General features: G+C 42.4%; 1 protein-coding gene across 1 annotated transcript; it reads left to right on the forward strand.

Moving 5' to 3' along the window:
* The first annotated feature begins 420 nt into the window (after window positions 1–420).
* Window positions 421–16,492, forward strand: lingo1b (leucine rich repeat and Ig domain containing 1b). The gene is made up of 2 exons (XM_084015307.1): window positions 421–747; window positions 14,282–16,492. The coding sequence occupies exons 1-2, from the start codon at window positions 736–738 to the stop codon at window positions 16,139–16,141; spliced, it is 1,872 nt and encodes a 623-aa protein (XP_083871433.1). The 5' UTR covers window positions 421–735; the 3' UTR covers window positions 16,142–16,492.
* The last annotated feature ends 1,882 nt before the right edge of the window (window positions 16,493–18,374 follow it).

Below are 18,374 nucleotides of genomic sequence, written 5' to 3' on the forward strand. Positions count from 1 at the left end.
CAGCAAAGGTTTGCATCTTGCAGAAATTGAATTCCATTTGCTCTCGATCCCTGTTGTTTCATTACTCCCTCCTCCCCTTCATCACCTCCCCACACTTTTTTATGCTAATCTTTATTCCCCTGCTTTATTTGGATACTTATACTTCCCCCTCTCTCACCTCTTTCCTCCCTCACCACACACACACTGCTCTAATTGTTTTCCCTCTCTCACACGGCGGCCTGTATTCCAGTTAACCACATCATCCCGATGCCTCCATAAATAGGGAAACTACAGTAAACAAAAAAATCAGAGGGGGGGATGCTGCGGGTGCAATCAGAGAACATTTCTCTCGGTTTTCTTTTCAACTCCCCTTTCGCTGCCTGAGCTCTGAGCCTCCCGTTCTCCCAGCACACTGCAGCTCCTCCTTCCACCTCTCTCATCAGCTGCCCCTCCCTCTTCCCCTCTCCTCTCCGCTGCCTCTCCGCTAGGTGCAGCATGTATGTGAGCGCGTGTGAGCCAGCAGAGCCGCCTGTGTGTTTACATGTCAGCCTATCAGTGCTGCCGGATTTAGCGCATCTGGAGAGGACGAAGGCATTTCTCAAATGCCCCACAGACAAGGGATTCTCAACGCTGCTCACATCCCTCTTTCCCATTTGAAACGAGCCTGTCTTGAGTCCTCCATCCCTGTCTCCATGCTTTCGGGGGCATTTTGAATTTCCTTGGCAACATGGAGCTGCCTGAATTAGAATTCTCTGCATGACAGTCCTGGTAAGTATTCTGTCTCTATGGTGGGCTTTGAGCACTGAGACCCTGGATCAGATTTATTATGGTGCAGTGTTGGGGCCAGGGGATCGCCAGGGAGGGAATTAATGTCAGGAATAAAACTGTGTGTTGTAAGCAAATGGATGGGATGGAAAGAAGGGGGGAATTATTCACTGAGGAGGGCTCCAGATCTTATTTGTGCTTTGTCATTCAGATGGCTTTCATTTTTGCTGTGTGCTAGGCAATCTGGGCTTGATGATGTGTGCAGTGTAACATCTGAATGTACAGTGTTGTAGCTCGGAATATTTGCTCATGGTGTGTACATATGCAAGTACAAGTACACACGTTATACACACACCTTTGTCCTGCCTCTCCATATCACAGCTAAAGGTGTGAGGCTGAGCAGGAGGGAGTCTGTTCTGTGTTTCTCCCCGAGTGCCAGGGTGCTTGTCGTTGCTTCCTAATCCGCCCTCATTAACATTCATGTTCCTTCAAAATGCCAGTAAACTCCTCTAGACTCGCACTTATTCAGCTTAAGCAGGCTCTTGTTTTCTTTTACTCTGTGGGTTATTTCCAGTGGGTCTAAGAGGGAGCCTATGCAGGTATTTGCCACAGGTTAAGATTGATGGGGTTGGCAGTGATGGTGATGGGGGAGGCTGGGCGTTTGGGGAACGATGCCCAATGGTAATTTATGCAAGGCACCTAAACGATCTCTCATCGTTTAATTTGTATCGCTCGCATTGTTATAATCACGTCTGGAACGCTTCAGCAGACGGACGGACGGACGGGGATGAGTGGACTCTTCCTCTCTGGCGCTGACACCCTCTGAAAGCCCAGACCCCCTGACAGCCTCTGAGTGAAGGGTCTGCTCTTCACGTCAGGGCTTTATGAGCGAGACAAAGCTCTTAATTGGCGCCCTGTAATCAGGTGACAGCAGCTGATTGGAATCTTTTCTCGCGTGCGCGTGTGTGTGCGTGTGCGTGTGTGTGTGTGTGTGTGTGTGTGTGTGTGTGCGCGTGTGTGTGTGTGTGTGTGCGTGTGCGCGTGTGTGTGTGTGTGTGTGTGTGTGTGTCTATCCACCGATCCAAAGCTTTCAATCCATTTGCAACGGGCTGAAATGAGCGAGCCATGTTTATGACTGGAATTTCTGATTGCATCTTAACAAATGCTTCACTAGAACTAACTCATTATTGCTGTTTTTTCCGACACTGTCGGCGTCGGCTTGTCACGTTTGAATTGTGCATTCTATGAGCACGCGTCGTATAATCGAGACCGGAGAACAAACAAGTCACATTTTATCGCCACGCAATATTTTCCCACATTAAATTAGATTTTTAGCTAACAAACACATCACTGGCACATTCAGCAGACACGCATTCAGCCGGAGTCACATTTGTATGCCTGCTGACTATCCGTCACTTTAGCTGCTACTTTATGTTCACCAGCTGTACACCGACTTTGTCGTGTGGAGCTGGTACGGCTCTTTTTTTTTTTTTTCTCCTAAAAAACATCTGCCAGCTGTGGCTTTTGGCCGTGTGTTAACTTAGGCTGAGGTTAAGTTGATTATATTCACTTCAACACTATAAAATTGCCTGCGTTTGCACAAAGACGGCTGCATATACTTAATGGGTGAAATTGCAAAACAGACTTTGAGATGCTCTTAGTTGTATGAGTCACGTTCACTCCCACAGTCTGAAGCAGACCAATATAAATCCGTGATAAGATATTGAATTGCCTGCCAACACTGAAGCAAAGTGATCGTGTGGAATCTATAGGATCGGGTTCTTACCTATACACTTAGATAGAGTATAATTTAAGAAATAATAGGCACGCTGGATTGTGAACTCACTCCACTACCTCCATCTCAGGGGGAAAGAGCTCAAAGGGTTCTGTTCGTCAGCTGTAATATTAGGATTCTATTCAAATGTGACAACTGATCAAATGTGTATGATCTCTTTATTCCTGCACTAGTAATGGAATGATGAACAGCGGTAAAATGATTAAGACAACGCAACACGCGCCCAACACAGCGGAGCGTATGCTCGCACAAAGAAAACAGCTAAACACAATCAAAGCAGTGCCGCTGTTCTTCTTTTTTTTTTCACGCAGCGCTTTGCTGCATGCTGTCATATGCTTAATATTCTGTGACATAGCAGTCTACATAACCCTGAACAATAGCCAATTTTCTCACAGTAGGATCAAATGGGGATCATCAAAGCCAAGGTAATGTGTTTACAGAAGGATTTAAGTTTAACTCCCAGTTCAAATGGAGTCATGCTGGCAAATCGCACGTTGGAGTGAGTTACAATCAGCAACTACTGTGGGAGACACGCAATAGGTCTGTTCTAATGGAAGCATAGTGTTTTGTTCCAGAGTGTATTTAATTGAGATATGTTGCAATAAAAAAGAAATGCAAAAATATGAATGCTTTCACCAATCTTGCTAGCTAGCTCTTATCGGTCATATCTCACGTTGTCTGGAGAGGAAGGCGGGCAGATCAGTCACGTGACCTAAAAGTTTGCTACCTCAGAATGTATTCAGCCACCTTTTCTAACGCGAGATGCATGAAGACCTACGAATGGAAACACGTCCTGTGAATAATGTCACCTCCTTCCGAGGGCTCTGTCGGGTCTCTCATGGTTTATTTTTTTCGCATGTTTGAGTTTACCTCCTAATTATAGACGTGTTATTTACGGCTACAATTAGGGCACTTCTGCACATAACAGTTCATTTGCGATGCCCCAGAAAGGCATAATATATAAAGTGTCCGGAAAACATCCAGGGTGATACTATTAAAGCATTCTCTGAAACAAGATCCATCTGGCAGCCAGATGCTGCCACATAATGGGTAACATCAACCACCTTGAAAGGGAAATAGTGAGTGATTGTGTTAAAGATTTCCAGACGACGTGTTGGTACAGTGTCTGCTGGACGGCGAGGTGACAGACGGAGGCGGATCTGTCACAGGATACTCAAATTTGCGTTCTACAAATGTATTCAGAAGGTCACAGTCCTGCTGCGCTGCGGCAGGCGGCCTTCCTCATTTAAATTTAATAATAACAGCTTTATGCAAAATATGAGGCAGTCGGGGGCTGTTATGGAGGCCTGAGGTTGCCTCGTGTTTATGCTCCTGGCTGGGGTCGGGCTCCGTTATCCCGGAAACTACGATGAAATACAGTGGAGCAATCACAGTGGAAATAGTGCATATAGTCTCTTCTCTTCCCATGCATCTGTCTGTCTGTTCATCTCTTCATTCTGTCTCATTTCGGTTCCTTTTCCAGAAGAACCGACATGTTGGTTTATTGTCTTTCTGTGTTGTGAAACCTTAAATGACTGGGGAAGTACAAAATCATCCTCTGAAATCGTATTCTTGCTCTGTACCAACACCAAGGCTGATACATTCCTTCAAATAAACCACGGCAAAGAACTTGAAGAAAGCCTTTCAAAGACACTATTGGAACGAATGGTCTTAGTTTCCTTGTATAGCAGAAAAACAAGAGGAAAATGCCATGGCAACTTCATATTTGTACTGTAGCCGGTGATTATTGGCTGAGTGATTTGGAGTGAAAACCTCTCAAAATCTCCTATTGTGCTCTCTATGGAGGGCTGTAAGAGGCTTGTCTGAGGTAAAATTGCCTTTAGCATGGCATTCAGCCCATTCTTTTCAAATCCAGTCCAAAACATCTTCTAATCCCTGATGGCGAGTCGGGGATAAAGGTTTGTGTAATTTCCAGCTGATCCTACTTGACTTTCAAGAGGAATGGGTGTTAATGAAGAAAGGAGCCTCTTTTGTAGTATCACTGTTCGACTTTGTCAATGAACCAAGAAACAGATCTGCATGCTCAGACTGCATAACAGGTTAAATACACTGCTGGGGTTCACCAACATGTTTTTTGAATATATCGATCGGGATCATTTAGGTGTTTAAACATCCCCGTCGTGGATCTGAAGGATCCTGTTGATTAGCAGGATGAATAATACGATACGATCTTGATATGATAATAAATAATGTAATGCAATGCAAAATAAAAGCATCTTTGAATGGCAAATTCAAACTCCGTTAAGCAATGGTTTTCCTTACCGACACTGAATCAAATGAGTCCGCAAAAGGGTCATTAGTACTTGTGAATGAATAGCCGAGTCTGCAGCTCTGAGCAGCTTGCAGCCTCTTCCAGTTGAGTCTTTTGGTTCACCTGACTGGTTGAGTCCCTCCGGCTCTCACTGACCCCCCTCCCCGCCCCTCATGTAAAACCGTGGGCAGCTGCTCCCAGATCAAAAGCTTCCAGCTCTAAAGCTCCCACACACTGGTTGCACGCTACCTGCCCAGTGTGAAACAGCTGAGTCGTAGTAGTCGGTATCTATTTGGAGAGTCGAGAGCCTGGTAATGACACAGAAACCCATTGTTAGCACAATTTGCAAAGCCAAACACGGGGCCAAAATGAAAGTGATCACTAGACCGTTTCTCAGAATAAACTGAAGAACAAGAATTTCATTTGTTAGTCACAAGAACACCACGGTACTAAAAGTCTGGGACTTTGTTTAAATTTAATGCTAAACCGTAACAATTCCCTGCCACCATTCACCTACAGTGCAGCATGCCGGGACATTCAAAGTTAATTTTATTTTTAGAAACTGCTGTGCAACGTACAGGAACTAACCGCCTAAAGCTGGAGGTCAACGGTTCCAAATGCGATGATTTGTGTCAAAGGCAACCGAGACAGATTGACTTATTATCACACTGACATACATTCAACGTACAATAAAGACGGAGAATGCTGAGGAACTGTCAGTTCTCAGATTGTAGTAAAACGGGGTTTTTTTTATGCGAGCATGGCTGACACCCACGTTTCGACAGGAGTCTTCTCCAGGGCGTGATACGTAGGTGTCAGCTCAGAAGTGTTGACTGCTCAGGATTTCCCCCTTTGTTTTAGTACATGCCTGCAGCCGTCCACTTCATGCAGCAACTTTGTTTGCCAAGCGTGATGTTTTAATGATTTTTCTTTCTTTTAAAGAATAAAAAATAAATGTTTTGATAGCTCTCCGGGTGTTCATATCTGAGATGCGAACATACTTTATGGATTTTTCAAAGACAAAGGCGGTAAGGATTCGAAAGAGTCTTTGTCTGAGTGTTCAGGCATAATGTGCTCTGTTCATGTGTGGTTGTTGGCATGTTGACAACATTTCTGAACGTGGAGAATGCACAGAGAGCTGCATATCCATCAATATTAACACATTGCACCAACATGATTAAAGACGACTTGCTTGTTTTCTTGTGATTGTACTTCAGGTTACCACTATATCATGTTTACATGCTTTAATGCATCAACAAACACACATTTTCCCATCAGGCTGTGCCGCAGCAGCTTTTCTCAACCTCTCTCTGAAAAACTACCTGCCCCGCCCTCCTAAAAATGCCCAGTCTGCTCTGATTGGTCAGCTGGCCCATGCTGTTGTAATGGTCAGCAACGTCACCACCCTTACCATAATAATACGTTTTGTACTGCTGAGGATTATAGAAATAAATACAAACACAAAATAATAAATACATGTAGCCACTTCTTCCTCAACTCCATACAAAGGACATTTACGTTTTCACAGCAGAAAACTGCCTCCACGCTCCGCTCCACTCATGCTAGCTTTGTTTGAATGCATCACCACTTTGCGGAAGAAAAGGCAACGATTTCAATTGAGTTTGTCTAAAGCAGTTCAGGAGCAGAGTAACTCCCTTTGGAGCTCTGGAGACCTTTTACATGCACACAAACTATACAACACACTAAAGGGGATAAATCAGAACGGCATAATAGGTCCTATTTAAGGCGAGCAAGCTGGAAATGGTGCCTTTGTTGCAGCTACAAGCGGTGCATCGAAGTGTAGAAAGCTTGCCTTTCTTGTTGTTTTCTGTTTTGTTGCCGTGTCTAGTGGCAAGCACTGTGGTACTGGCTCTTTTCTCTGTACTTGTTCTTGCGGTGATCCACATGCGTTCTTTTGTCTGGTATTGTAATTCCTAAGTGGCCCTTTCCACAGCAGACATTTGATTTGTCCCAGTAGGAAAAGTTGTTGTTACTTATTACGCAGACGACGGCGTCACAATGCTACGGCCGTGAAACTAACACGACTATGTGTTATTCAGCCAACGCTATCATTTCCCCCAACTGTGACATGCCAAAATGTCTTCCTTGAAATAGTGGGCACTTTTATAAAATAAATGTTGCTACCGCCAATGATGAACTACAGCTTATCGGATGCATCGACTAGTATAAGGTGCATTGCAAAAGATGGAGGATCAAAGACGTTTAGTCTCATCCACTGAACACACAGGAGACGAGAGGAGCCTTCTTGAAGCTGGTTACTTCCAGATCACTGGTATCGAGGATGAACACATGAGATGGATGCAATTCCTACTGACTTGCTATTGGCCAGCAGGATTGGGATGCCTTTTGAACGCAGCGCCGCTCCTGTGGAGGCTCATGCACAGTCTGCGATCTGAACAAGAGGGAGTATGCAGCTACGGCAGAAGGAGCATGAACAAATCCTCTCCCAAAGCCCTGTTAAAAGCTCACATCTATCACTGCTGCATTGTGCAAGAAATACCACGCTGAGAAAATAGTATTCAAATGTATTTAAGCAAATGCAAAGAACCGCTTTCCACGGTACAGTTGTTTGTTTGCATTATATCTGGGAGTAAATAAGTATGACATTACAACAACCTGCTTGGCCGGCCTCCACCACTGCCAGCCATGATTCATGACAAGTGGATGAATGCCGTGTTGGTTGGAGTGCAGCAAAAGGTAGAGTCAAACAGACAGCCTAATGGAGGCTGTTGTTTTCCATTAACCACGGTGCTGTTTAGGTAGAGAACAGTCCCCTATGATCAACTATTCAATGTCCCCCGGCATCTTCAACACATTAATCTACGGTGTCACCTGTCAAACTGAAAACTACCCAACAAGAATGTCAAAAGCCTCCGTATCTGCCGGGATGTGTTGGATAAGTACCTTTTAGCCTTGAGGCTTGTTTGTTTTTATCCAATCACAGACCTCTGATCCACATCACTCCAAAACTAATACTACCATTCGGGTAAATTCGTCGACATTTTCTGTCCAAGCAACTGATTTTATCGTTCTCAATCCACGGCTCCTCTCTCTACTATCTTTTATGCCAAACAGGGATGGCACGATATAAGATTCTACTGGAGATCGGGATGAAAAATCTTGGAAATCACCCATGAGTGACTTCAAAAAGCTGTCAGACTTTAAAAATACAGGAAGTATCATGTAATAAAAAACAGACATAATGTTGCCATCCTTTATTTATGCAAAGAGACCCACTGACAGACAGACCCACATTATGCTTGTATGTGAATTATGTTCCTGAACACTCATTTATAAAAAAAACATGCTGAATGGCTCACTCCAGTGGCAAGCACATCTCTGATAAACACAAGATTTAAAGTGTGTGACTCTTTGTGGAGAAATCTTCCACATTTATCGATCAAATCAATTGATTCATAGACAAAACGCCACGAGTAGTTGACTCAGACTTTTCTTTGGTTTCGGCTGGTGTTAACATTTTGGATTCAGTTGTTTTAGTTCTGAACACTCATTATGCTGGATTATGAGGCGTGCAATGTTTGAAGTAGGGTTTGTTTTTGAAGGAAGCTGTCAGATCACGACCGTGTGAGAATTTACCGCGTGTTATGGAAATGTACAAATTGACACCCGTAACGGAATATCGTCGAACATTTAATTTTATTTTTTTGCATGAACCGTTCCTTCAAAAAGAAGCTCCTGTGTTTTTGCTTGTCCTCCGCTGTGATCACTGGAATTATCCGGTCTCCTATAATCTCTCTTGACCTCTGCAAAATAAGTGTAGATGTGATGTGTGCAATTACTTCTGAGGCATAAGTGTGTGCTTTCTGGCTGAGAAACCTGCTAGTTAGAGGAGACTGCTGTCAAAAAAAATGAAAAGAAATAATAGAAAGAAAGTAAGAAAGAGAGCGGGTGTTTGCTGACCCCAAACAGGTGTGTTTCTGCATCTCAACGGGAGGAGTTCCTGTACACGCACAGAACCATTTTGTCCTTCTTTTAAGCATTTGATCCTGGCATGTAGGACATTCACGCCATGCAGTTCCTTTTATTCGGGTGTGCCAGGGTTGTTACCTTTATCTCCAGCTTCCATGGAGGATTTGTTTTCATAGGATTTCTCATATCTGAGCGCTCATTCCTCTGGAGGCTGGAGATTAGCTCTCGGTGCAGTTCTTAAGTGTCTTTGTTTACCCAGCAAGTATTTAATCATGATTGCTGGTTATTGTATATTTGTAATGTCACCACTCTTGGTGTGTTAACCTGTCGCCCCGTCCACATCCACGCAACACACGCTACAAATTTGGCTTCCATTTAAATATTTAAATATCTAATATGACGCAATTCATTTGTGGCTATTAGATGAAAACAATTCTTCTAAATAACATCACATATTGCTCTACGGTGTCCTATAAGAGACTGGTTCACTGCAAACGTCCACAAACATTATCATTCATACGCAGCCAACAAGATTTTGCTGTTTGTTTGCTTTTTGACTTTTCAGTGTTTGCCTCATATTTGTCTGCTGAACACAAACATACCGGTGGACCCGATCTCTCTCGTCTTTTTAAATCCTATTGATGTTTGCTACTTTGTAACTGTAGCTTCGTTTTGGTTCCATCCGCTATTCTTTAAACAAGTTGTGTAATAATGAAAGCTGTTGGGGAAATATTTGCTGACAACAAGCGACGAGGTGTGAATTAACACATTGTTCAAGAGGTCCTCTGGAGAGTGTAATCATTTATGAGCGCCATGAACACAAGTGAAATATAAGGTGAGCCTTTATTGATGAGATGAGCCTTTATTGATTCCCTAAAGTAAACGGTTACACAGTGAATATGTCTAGGGCTTTTATTGTGACAGGGAGGGGAGAAAGGATAGGATCTAGTATGCACAACCTTTGCCAAGGTTGAAAAGAGAAATGAAGTTTGCCGTCTTTGTTTTTCAACAACAGAGACCACTCATTTTCAAAACGTCTGTTCTGAACTTCCTCAATGGTTGACATCTTTTAGAAGCGGTATACAAGCTTAGAAAAAGAGACTTTGTTCCAAAAAACAAAAAAATATTCAATGGTGAAATATTGATGACAAAAACAACAACAATAAAATATTTCAATTTCAAATGACCGTATGAAAGAAAGGCCTCCAATGGTATTTCCTTAAGATAATGCTCAAATGTTTGGAAAATAACATTCATGACCTTCATGAAAAATAAGAGCTGGGCGATGTGACTGAAATCTTCTAGTTTTATTATTATTATTATTATAATTGGATCCCAATAAGCAGCCTTTGTCAGCTATGAGGACGGGGAAAAAAAGAGACAAATCTCTGCCAAAACTGCATGCACATCGAGCAAAACAAAAAGCTAAATAATTTAATAAGTGAAGGGAAAATACTCTCAGTACACGAGCTGCATTGATGATTCGTGACAGCGGTCATGAGTTGAAACTATCCTGCAGGGACACGGCGGACTTACACAGAACAGTTTCCAGTTCTCCCTTTAATGTAAATATCCCAAAGGCCCTTTCAACATTATGCAGCACAACAAGCATATTTAACAATACGTAAAAACAACCAAAGGGCACGCATGCACTCATGCGTGTAGCTGCTCATTTGTCGATGTGAGAGGAGACGCAGAGATTCAAGGCAACAACACACTAATGGTGAGCTGAGACATGCTTTTGAGAGAAGACTATGACGGGGTGCGAGGTCCATAGAGGAAATGCAAGCAATCAAGCAGGCAGAAACACTTATCTCCATCACAGGATTTGTTTTAGATCTATTTATAAAGTAAAAGAAAAGCATTTCAGGAAAACAATTAATAGCCGGTAAAATACACAGAACATTCTCACAGCAATGTGTCAAAAATCGCAGCTTGATCAGTGGTGAAAAGCTTCAAACTAATCTTTTGAATGTGTTGGTCGTGACATGCATGGTGCCTTTTCAAAAATAAACTTCCATCGTCACAGGAAGTTAGGTTTAGGTAACAAAACCACTTATTAGGTTCAGGGAAAAGAGCTCATGTGACGAGTGAGTGACTAACAACTCGTGTGACTCGCGAGTGACAAGCGAGTCCTGTGAATGGTGACTCACGACACTAACGACTCAAGTGGCTAACGTGTGACAAACGGGTCACATGACTCACGAGAACCACATGACTAATAACACAAAAAAAACTCAGGTAACTAACAACGCTGTAGGATTTCATCGTGTATCAGTGAATTTCCATTATCAGGATAATCATAACTATTGTCTAGCTCGCTGTTATGGTAGAGAAAATAGAGCCTGACTCAAAAACATACAGGATACAGAAATACATTTTTAAAATGTATTCGTTGTGCATTATTCAGGGAGACCATATGCTCCATAATCATCTCATTGTTCACTTTTTGTCTTATTTAATAGCAATATCATTTGTTCAGGGAGTCCAGTGTCTTTCGCTGCCATATTAAGAGATTTAAGCACATTTTGATGATTATAGGGATAATATCATGAATTGCAATTATCCGGCCAGGATAATCGTGACATGAAATCTGCTAACTCGTGCTTTATACCAAGTCAACCGGTCCATCCTGTAACGGCTGCGTCAGACACCGGGGAGCACTGACCGAGCTGCGTCATTTGGCGCGGTTGGGAGTGAGAATGGGTTGAAATTCAATATAGAGCTAATGGTGAGCTGAGACAAGCATTTGAGAGAAGACCATGACAGGGTGAGAGGTCCATGGAGAAAATGGAAGCGGTCATAGAAGGGCACGGAAGAGAAACGGCTTCCACTCATACTTCTCCCATGAACATAACCATCAAAAGGAGGAATTGAAAGAATCGGCGTACGTGGAGCGAGAGATCAAGAGCTGAAATGGATTGTTTTTCCCCTTGAAAGAAGACCTTAAACCCCACTCTAAACATGCACAAGCTAAAAACTGTGTAAAAGGTAGAAATAAAGGTTATTTCTCGCTTTTTTGATTTCCGAATTTCAGCTGGAGGTCAAAACAATGTGGCGACACGGCGAGCAGATCTGAGCTGTAAGGCCAGATTACACAGATAGTACCCCTGCCCTTACTACACTCTGAATCATAAATCATGCATGCTACTCTGGTAAGGAAATCGCCACTGCATTTGCCTTGGCTTGTTTTTTCGATTAGCAAGGACATCAGTGGGCCTCATCTACATCCCTGTGCTCGACTCGACAAGATAAAAATCACATTCTGTGTTCGAGAGATAAACATGTCACCCGTATTCTGCTTTGAGTGCCTCGGTAATATTTCATCTCACGTAAAGGTTTAGCATCTGTCACGATGGATCAAGTTTAAAATGCTCTGTTTTTTAGAAAATATTTAATCATCCGATGGGACGAGTCTGCACGCCATCCCCCTGCAAATTCACCTAATCAGTGAGAGACGTCCACAAAGGATCTACGGATGGACGCCGGAGCTTTCAATCTGACAGTGTGCCTTATACAAAGCTCGATACGCACTGGACTGACACCCAGACGGGTCTGACATAAGCAGCCAACAGAAATTAAGTGTAGGCAGTGAAAATGGAAGCTACTTATCGTCCACTAGAACGAGTCAGAGCACAATACGGCTTCAGCCCCATGAATTCATTTAACTTAGAGTGATGTTTAATTTACGCTTGTGCAATAAAAGCAGATCTTCCCGATTGAGATCAGTCTTTTGTAATGCAACAAAAGCGTAGACAGACAGCCAGAGTGGTTCTAAAAAGGCACTACACCGATCATTTCGAGCACTCTTACCAAAACACTTTTGTGGTGAATGAGTAACAGACGGTATATACGGTGTCGATTCCACTCCCACGTATAACAACATGCTGCATTATCCTCTCAGTGAGATTTCCACTTTGAAATTCAAAAGACATCGCTGTTTGTTTAATTTAATTACGTCTCTATTGTAAAGTAATATACTACTCGTTTTTCACACCAATGTTTTTTTTTAGATCGTTTTCCATTCCGATAAAAATGCCAACGTAACAACCAATCACAGTGTAATTTCTCTTACTTTACATGAGCCTCTTCGACGTGTCCCACCAATATAGCTGCTACTGCAATAGCGTGATTGATGCAAGAAGTAGAGCCTGAAGGTTTTAGCAAGTTAAAGTTGAGCTGAAACGGCATTTCAGGAGTATCTATCTTCCGTACCGTGACGCATTTCAGAGTGAAGCAGGTTAGGCAGACGAGAATTTGATTTGATCGTTGAAAAGATAAGCTCTCGACCTTCTCTGGCGATTGACAGATGGATGGATGTTGCGTTATTATTGGTTGGAATTGGTTGGTCCGAGCTGATGTAAGCATGCGTCATATTCTGTTTTCAGGAATATATCGGATTTTGATATAAAAATGCAAAAAGGAAAGACTTTTTTGTCATTTTTTGGCATGTACTATTAAATAGGTGCACAATATGACAGAGGATGTGATCTAAAAGGGTTTAAAAGGCATTTTTCATTTCAACTCGACTTTTTCCCCTGGGTCAAAATCAAATAGGGATTTAAAGTTCTCTGACAATCTCCCTCTCTCCATTTATCACCGCTTGGCAGTAATCTCTGTTTTATATCACTGCAAGGTCAACAGTTCAACAGTGGCATGGGATGTGTTGAGTTTGCGAATGACTAGGGGAGTCGTGGCATTTTTCGGCTGCTAATTAAAGAGTTTGTACGAGCAGAGACTACGTGTCAGTGACATTGGCAATAAGTAATTATTTCCAGCATACTCAGAAGTTAGAAGCACAGCAGGCTGGTTATATTGTGAGACCAAACCCTTTCAATGATTGGCTGATTTTGTGTCTTGTGAGGAGAGTCGCCATAATGAAATGTTACGCAAGGAAAGGCTTATAGCTTTGTAAGTGTGTGCAGATAAAAGCAAAATTGGGATTTTCAACTGATTCTTTTTCAAAGGCTTCATGAGAAGAGAAGAGTAAGAAATGCATTTAGCTCATACTGAGGATCGTGTTAGTGGCTATAAGGACTCATTAGCGTCAGATAATGGTTCATCATTGTGAATACAATTGTGAAATGTTAGCATCACAAGGCTGGTAAATTAAATTTTAAATCTTTTTTTAAGGAAGGAAAACATTCAGGAAAACCATTATTACACTAAAAAATATAATATATCCTCGTCATTTAATACATTTGGATAGATCCCGGCAGATATGTCAACAAATGGAAACTATAAATAGACATACTGTAGCTTTTTCTTCCTGTCTTTGTGTTTGCACAGTGGGAAACATAGATACATATTCATTAATCATCAAACACATAAAGTGCTGAATGGGACACTGATTTGATGCATTTTTTATTTCTTAGAAAGAAATGACAGACATCATGTTCATAGCCTTTTGTTCGATCTTTCCTATCTGTTAAGATATGCTCAGGCATTATTCAGTTGTCATTGCCATTTGTGAACCACCACTCGACTCGACCAACTCCTCTTTTTCTGTGTCTCCCTAGGTAAGCAGTAGGATGGTGTCTGCGGAGGCAGGGGGGCACAGCTACTTGGTGGCATGCTGGCAGCCCATCCTGATCCTCATGCTGGGCACCGTCCTTTCTGGCTCCACCACCGGTTGCCCCTCCCGATGCGAATGCAACGGTCAGGAGCGTTCGGTCGTGTGCCACCGACGGAGAATGGCAGCTCTTCCCGAGGGCATACCCACGGAGACGAAGCTGCTGGACCTCAGCAAGAACCGTCTGAAAGCTCTGGGCACCGAGGAGTTCATTAATTACCCTCAGCTGGAGGAGCTGCAACTTAACGAAAACACAATTTCATCCATTGAGCCTGGGACTTTTGGCAACCTTATGAACCTTCGAACTCTAGGTTTGCGCAACAACCAGCTGAAACTCATTCAGCTCGGGGTGTTCACAGGTCTGACCAACCTCACACAGCTGGATTTAAGTGAGAACAAAATTGTCATTCTGCTCGACTATATGTTCCAGGAGCTGTACAACCTGAGGGCTCTGGAGGTTGGTGACAATGACCTAGTTTTCATCTCAACCCGATCATTTCATGGCCTCAGCAACCTTGAAAGCCTCAACATTGAGGGATGTAATCTGGCCTCAGTGCCCACTGATGCCCTTAGCCATCTGCATAACCTGTTGTCACTTCGATTACGCTATTTCAACGTCAGTGTCATGAGGGATTACTCATTTAAGAGGCTATATCGGCTCCGAGTGCTGGAGATTTCTCAAATGCCTGCCCTGGATACCATGACCGCAAAAAGCTTGTTTGGACTCAACCTCACCTCGTTGTCCATCACAAACTGTAATCTAACCATCATCCCCTACCAAGCCATCAGCCACCTAAGATATCTTCGGTTTTTGAATCTGTCTTTCAACCCAATTCATACTGTGGAAGGGAACAAACTGTTCAATCTGCAGAAGCTCCAGGCATTTCATTTGGCTGGTGGGAGGTTATCTGCCATTGAGCCCTACTCTTTCAGAGGACTCAACCACCTACGTGTGCTCAATGTATCCAGCAATAGCTTGAACACCCTAGAGGAGTCTGTCTTCCACTCAGTGGGAAACCTGGAGACTCTGGCTTTGTTTGACAACCCGCTGGCCTGCGACTGTCGCTTGCTCTGGGTCTTCCGCCGGCGGTGGAGGCTCAACTTTAACAGACAACAGCCCATGTGTGTTTCACCTGAAGTTGTTCACGGAAAAGAGTTCAAGGACTTTCCGGACAATCTCGCCTATAATTATTTCATCTGCCAGAAATCAAAGATCATGGATTATAAGGTTCAAGAAAGCCATGTGGACGAAGGAACTACAGTTCATTTCACTTGCCAAGCTGAAGGTGATCCGGTCCCCGTGATAATGTGGCTATCCCCCAAGAAGGACTACATCACTACCAAAACTGCGGGATCAAGACTTTCTGTGTCTGATGAGGGCACATTGGAGGTGCGTTACGCCCAGATCCAAGACAACGGCACATACTTGTGCATTGCAAGCAATGCAGCAGGCAATGAGACCAAAGCTGCACACCTTTTTGTGCATAGCTACTCCCCCAATTGGCCCCACCAGCCAAACAAGACATTTGCCTTCATTTCCAACCAGCCCAGCGACGAAGGCGCTAATGTGACCCGGGCCACAGTTCCATTTCCATTTGATGTGAAGACACTCATCATTGCAACCACCATGGGATTTATCTCTTTCCTCGGAGTTGTGCTTTTCTGTCTTGTAATATTATTCCTCTGGAGTCGGGGGAAAAACAATAATAAATCAAGTATAGAGGTTGAATATGTGCCACGTAAAGAGGAACCGGAGGAGCCCAGTCCAACTGAGGCCCCCATACAATTCAACATGAAAATCATGTGAACCTCGAATGGAGGCCATGTCGTCTTACAAACTGCAGTCAGGATGCATACTATCTTCGCTTTAAATATGTACTCCGTTTACGAGCGATAGAAATTGCACAGCAGCAAACGCATCTTGACACTATACCCTCAACTTCTTTTTTTTTTTACTTCAGGGACTGAATCTTTAAAAGAAAATGTTGAATTTCAAATATTCAAATTTCTGTACATTTGTACTGGCAATCCTCAATCGGTATGTTAACATGCACTCAACAATTGTGTGTAAACTAAAGTAATAGATTCAATAAATTGATCACATTGGATTGATTTCCAAAAATGAGCACAGTAGGTGGGTTACTGTCTGGAAGGAAGGTGGGGTCTTTCTATCAGCAAAAAATAAAAGAAAGATATTGCTGTAGGATCGTGGTTCTGCTATTTTGCTTTGATTGATGTACAAAGCACAATAATCCAATATTAGAACCCAAGTTCTGTTGCTGGAAATGCAAGATGAGAGCATTTTCTCTGTGTTATATTGTCCCATCACAAGCAATCAACTAGTGTGGCATCAGGGTCAGTACACTGGAAAAGAAAAGAGATAGTGAATAAAGGCATATTCTGAGACAATAAAGATGTGTTGACAAGAAAGAAACCATTGAATTACAAATATAAACTTTTACACTTACAATTTAGAGAAAAGGGGAAAATGATCAGTATTATAAAACAAATGTTTTGAGAAAAATATCAAAATATTTAGAGAAGTAATTTGGGGAATTTGACACATGTTCCATAAAGACAGGGTTGTCTCGGTGTACCTCACCACCTTTCCATGCGTCAGTGAAAAGAGGCCTTGGGCATGATTAAGATTGTGTTTTGAGGTTTTACCTGCACATGTCGGGACTGCTGTCTGGAACAGAGCATTGTCCAAGAAAATCAATCGGTAGCCTTTACCTCCATTATAGCAATTTTGTTGACTGGGGTTCAATCTTACTGTGTACATCAGTTATAATAACTGGAGTATTTCTTAATCTGGTTAACAGTCAAATTAAAAAATATGTGCATGTTAACACACTGGATAAAAAAAAGAAAAAAGCCAGTCCTACAGTATGTGCTCCTTTCTGCCAACAAAGGACGTTTGTCATTAAATGTATTAACATGTTCAGCTATACATATTTTTCCTGTATTTTATTCTTTCCTTGTACATTATGCTATGGCACAATAGTAATGCTTTTAATGACTGTGAGTTTTGAACACAATCTAAAGAGCAGATTCAATTGGATGTGACTGAATCAAAAGAAAGTATTACAGATTCTCAGAGTTCTCTTGAAAGTCATCAGATTAACAATTTATCATCAAGTGTAACAAAGTTAATTTGTTTACCCATTTGGCAGCTCAATAATTGCGAGCAGTCTGTCCCAGTCCTGGGGATATATTGTCACCGGTGCATCCCAAAAATGCTGACATTATTCATGCGTTGCCTTAAGTAAGCCATTTTCCAGCTTTCAGCTGAGCAATACCCAATATTTATGCGTAAAATGGAGTTTCATGCCTCATAGGGATTTTATGTTGTGTAATTAATTTCACAGTCAAAGTCTGCTCTGAAGATAATGTGTTCATTAACTCTTAAAATACTTGTTTAAAAGGGATGGGCAGATGGAAATTCTATTAAAATAAATAACATTTTCTACTACCGGGTGCTTTTTTTGAATGCTAATCTATTATGAAAAAATGAGTGGGGAGACACATTTTTGATCTCTAAGTGAAGTGAGCTCCTGTGCTGCAAGTAAAGTATCTCATTGCTTTACTTAAGCAGCACACTTCACTGAACTCCCCTTAAATCCTTATCTCACAGCAGTCTTTTAATCTCGACACTTGCCAATGTGGTCATCAAACTTCATATAGTGCATTCGGATCCGGTGGTAATGTTAAACCACCGTACGCTTGTCCAAACACCCAGGGATATATGTATCTGTGCACTGTAAATCAAAATGGCTTGTCAAAAATGGGAGCATGTGATGGAATTATATTTTTTTGCCGTCACACCTCAGTTTTCATCAGTCACGGCTGCGCCTTGTAAACTTCAGCTGTCCTTTGAGCTTAGCACATGACAACATTTCTTCCTAAGCACGATAAGTCTGTTAGCTGTGGCAATTTTTTTTATTTATTTTTTTTATGTTGCGTTCGCGGCCATGAGTGCTACTAAATGGTCGGTTGTGGTGACAGCAGATGCTCACAACGGAAACGCATTCGACTGTCAG

Source organism: Eutrigla gurnardus (genome assembly GCF_963514095.1).
Source record: "Eutrigla gurnardus genome assembly, chromosome: 1".
Classification (NCBI taxonomy): Eukaryota; Metazoa; Chordata; class Actinopteri; order Perciformes; family Triglidae; genus Eutrigla; species Eutrigla gurnardus.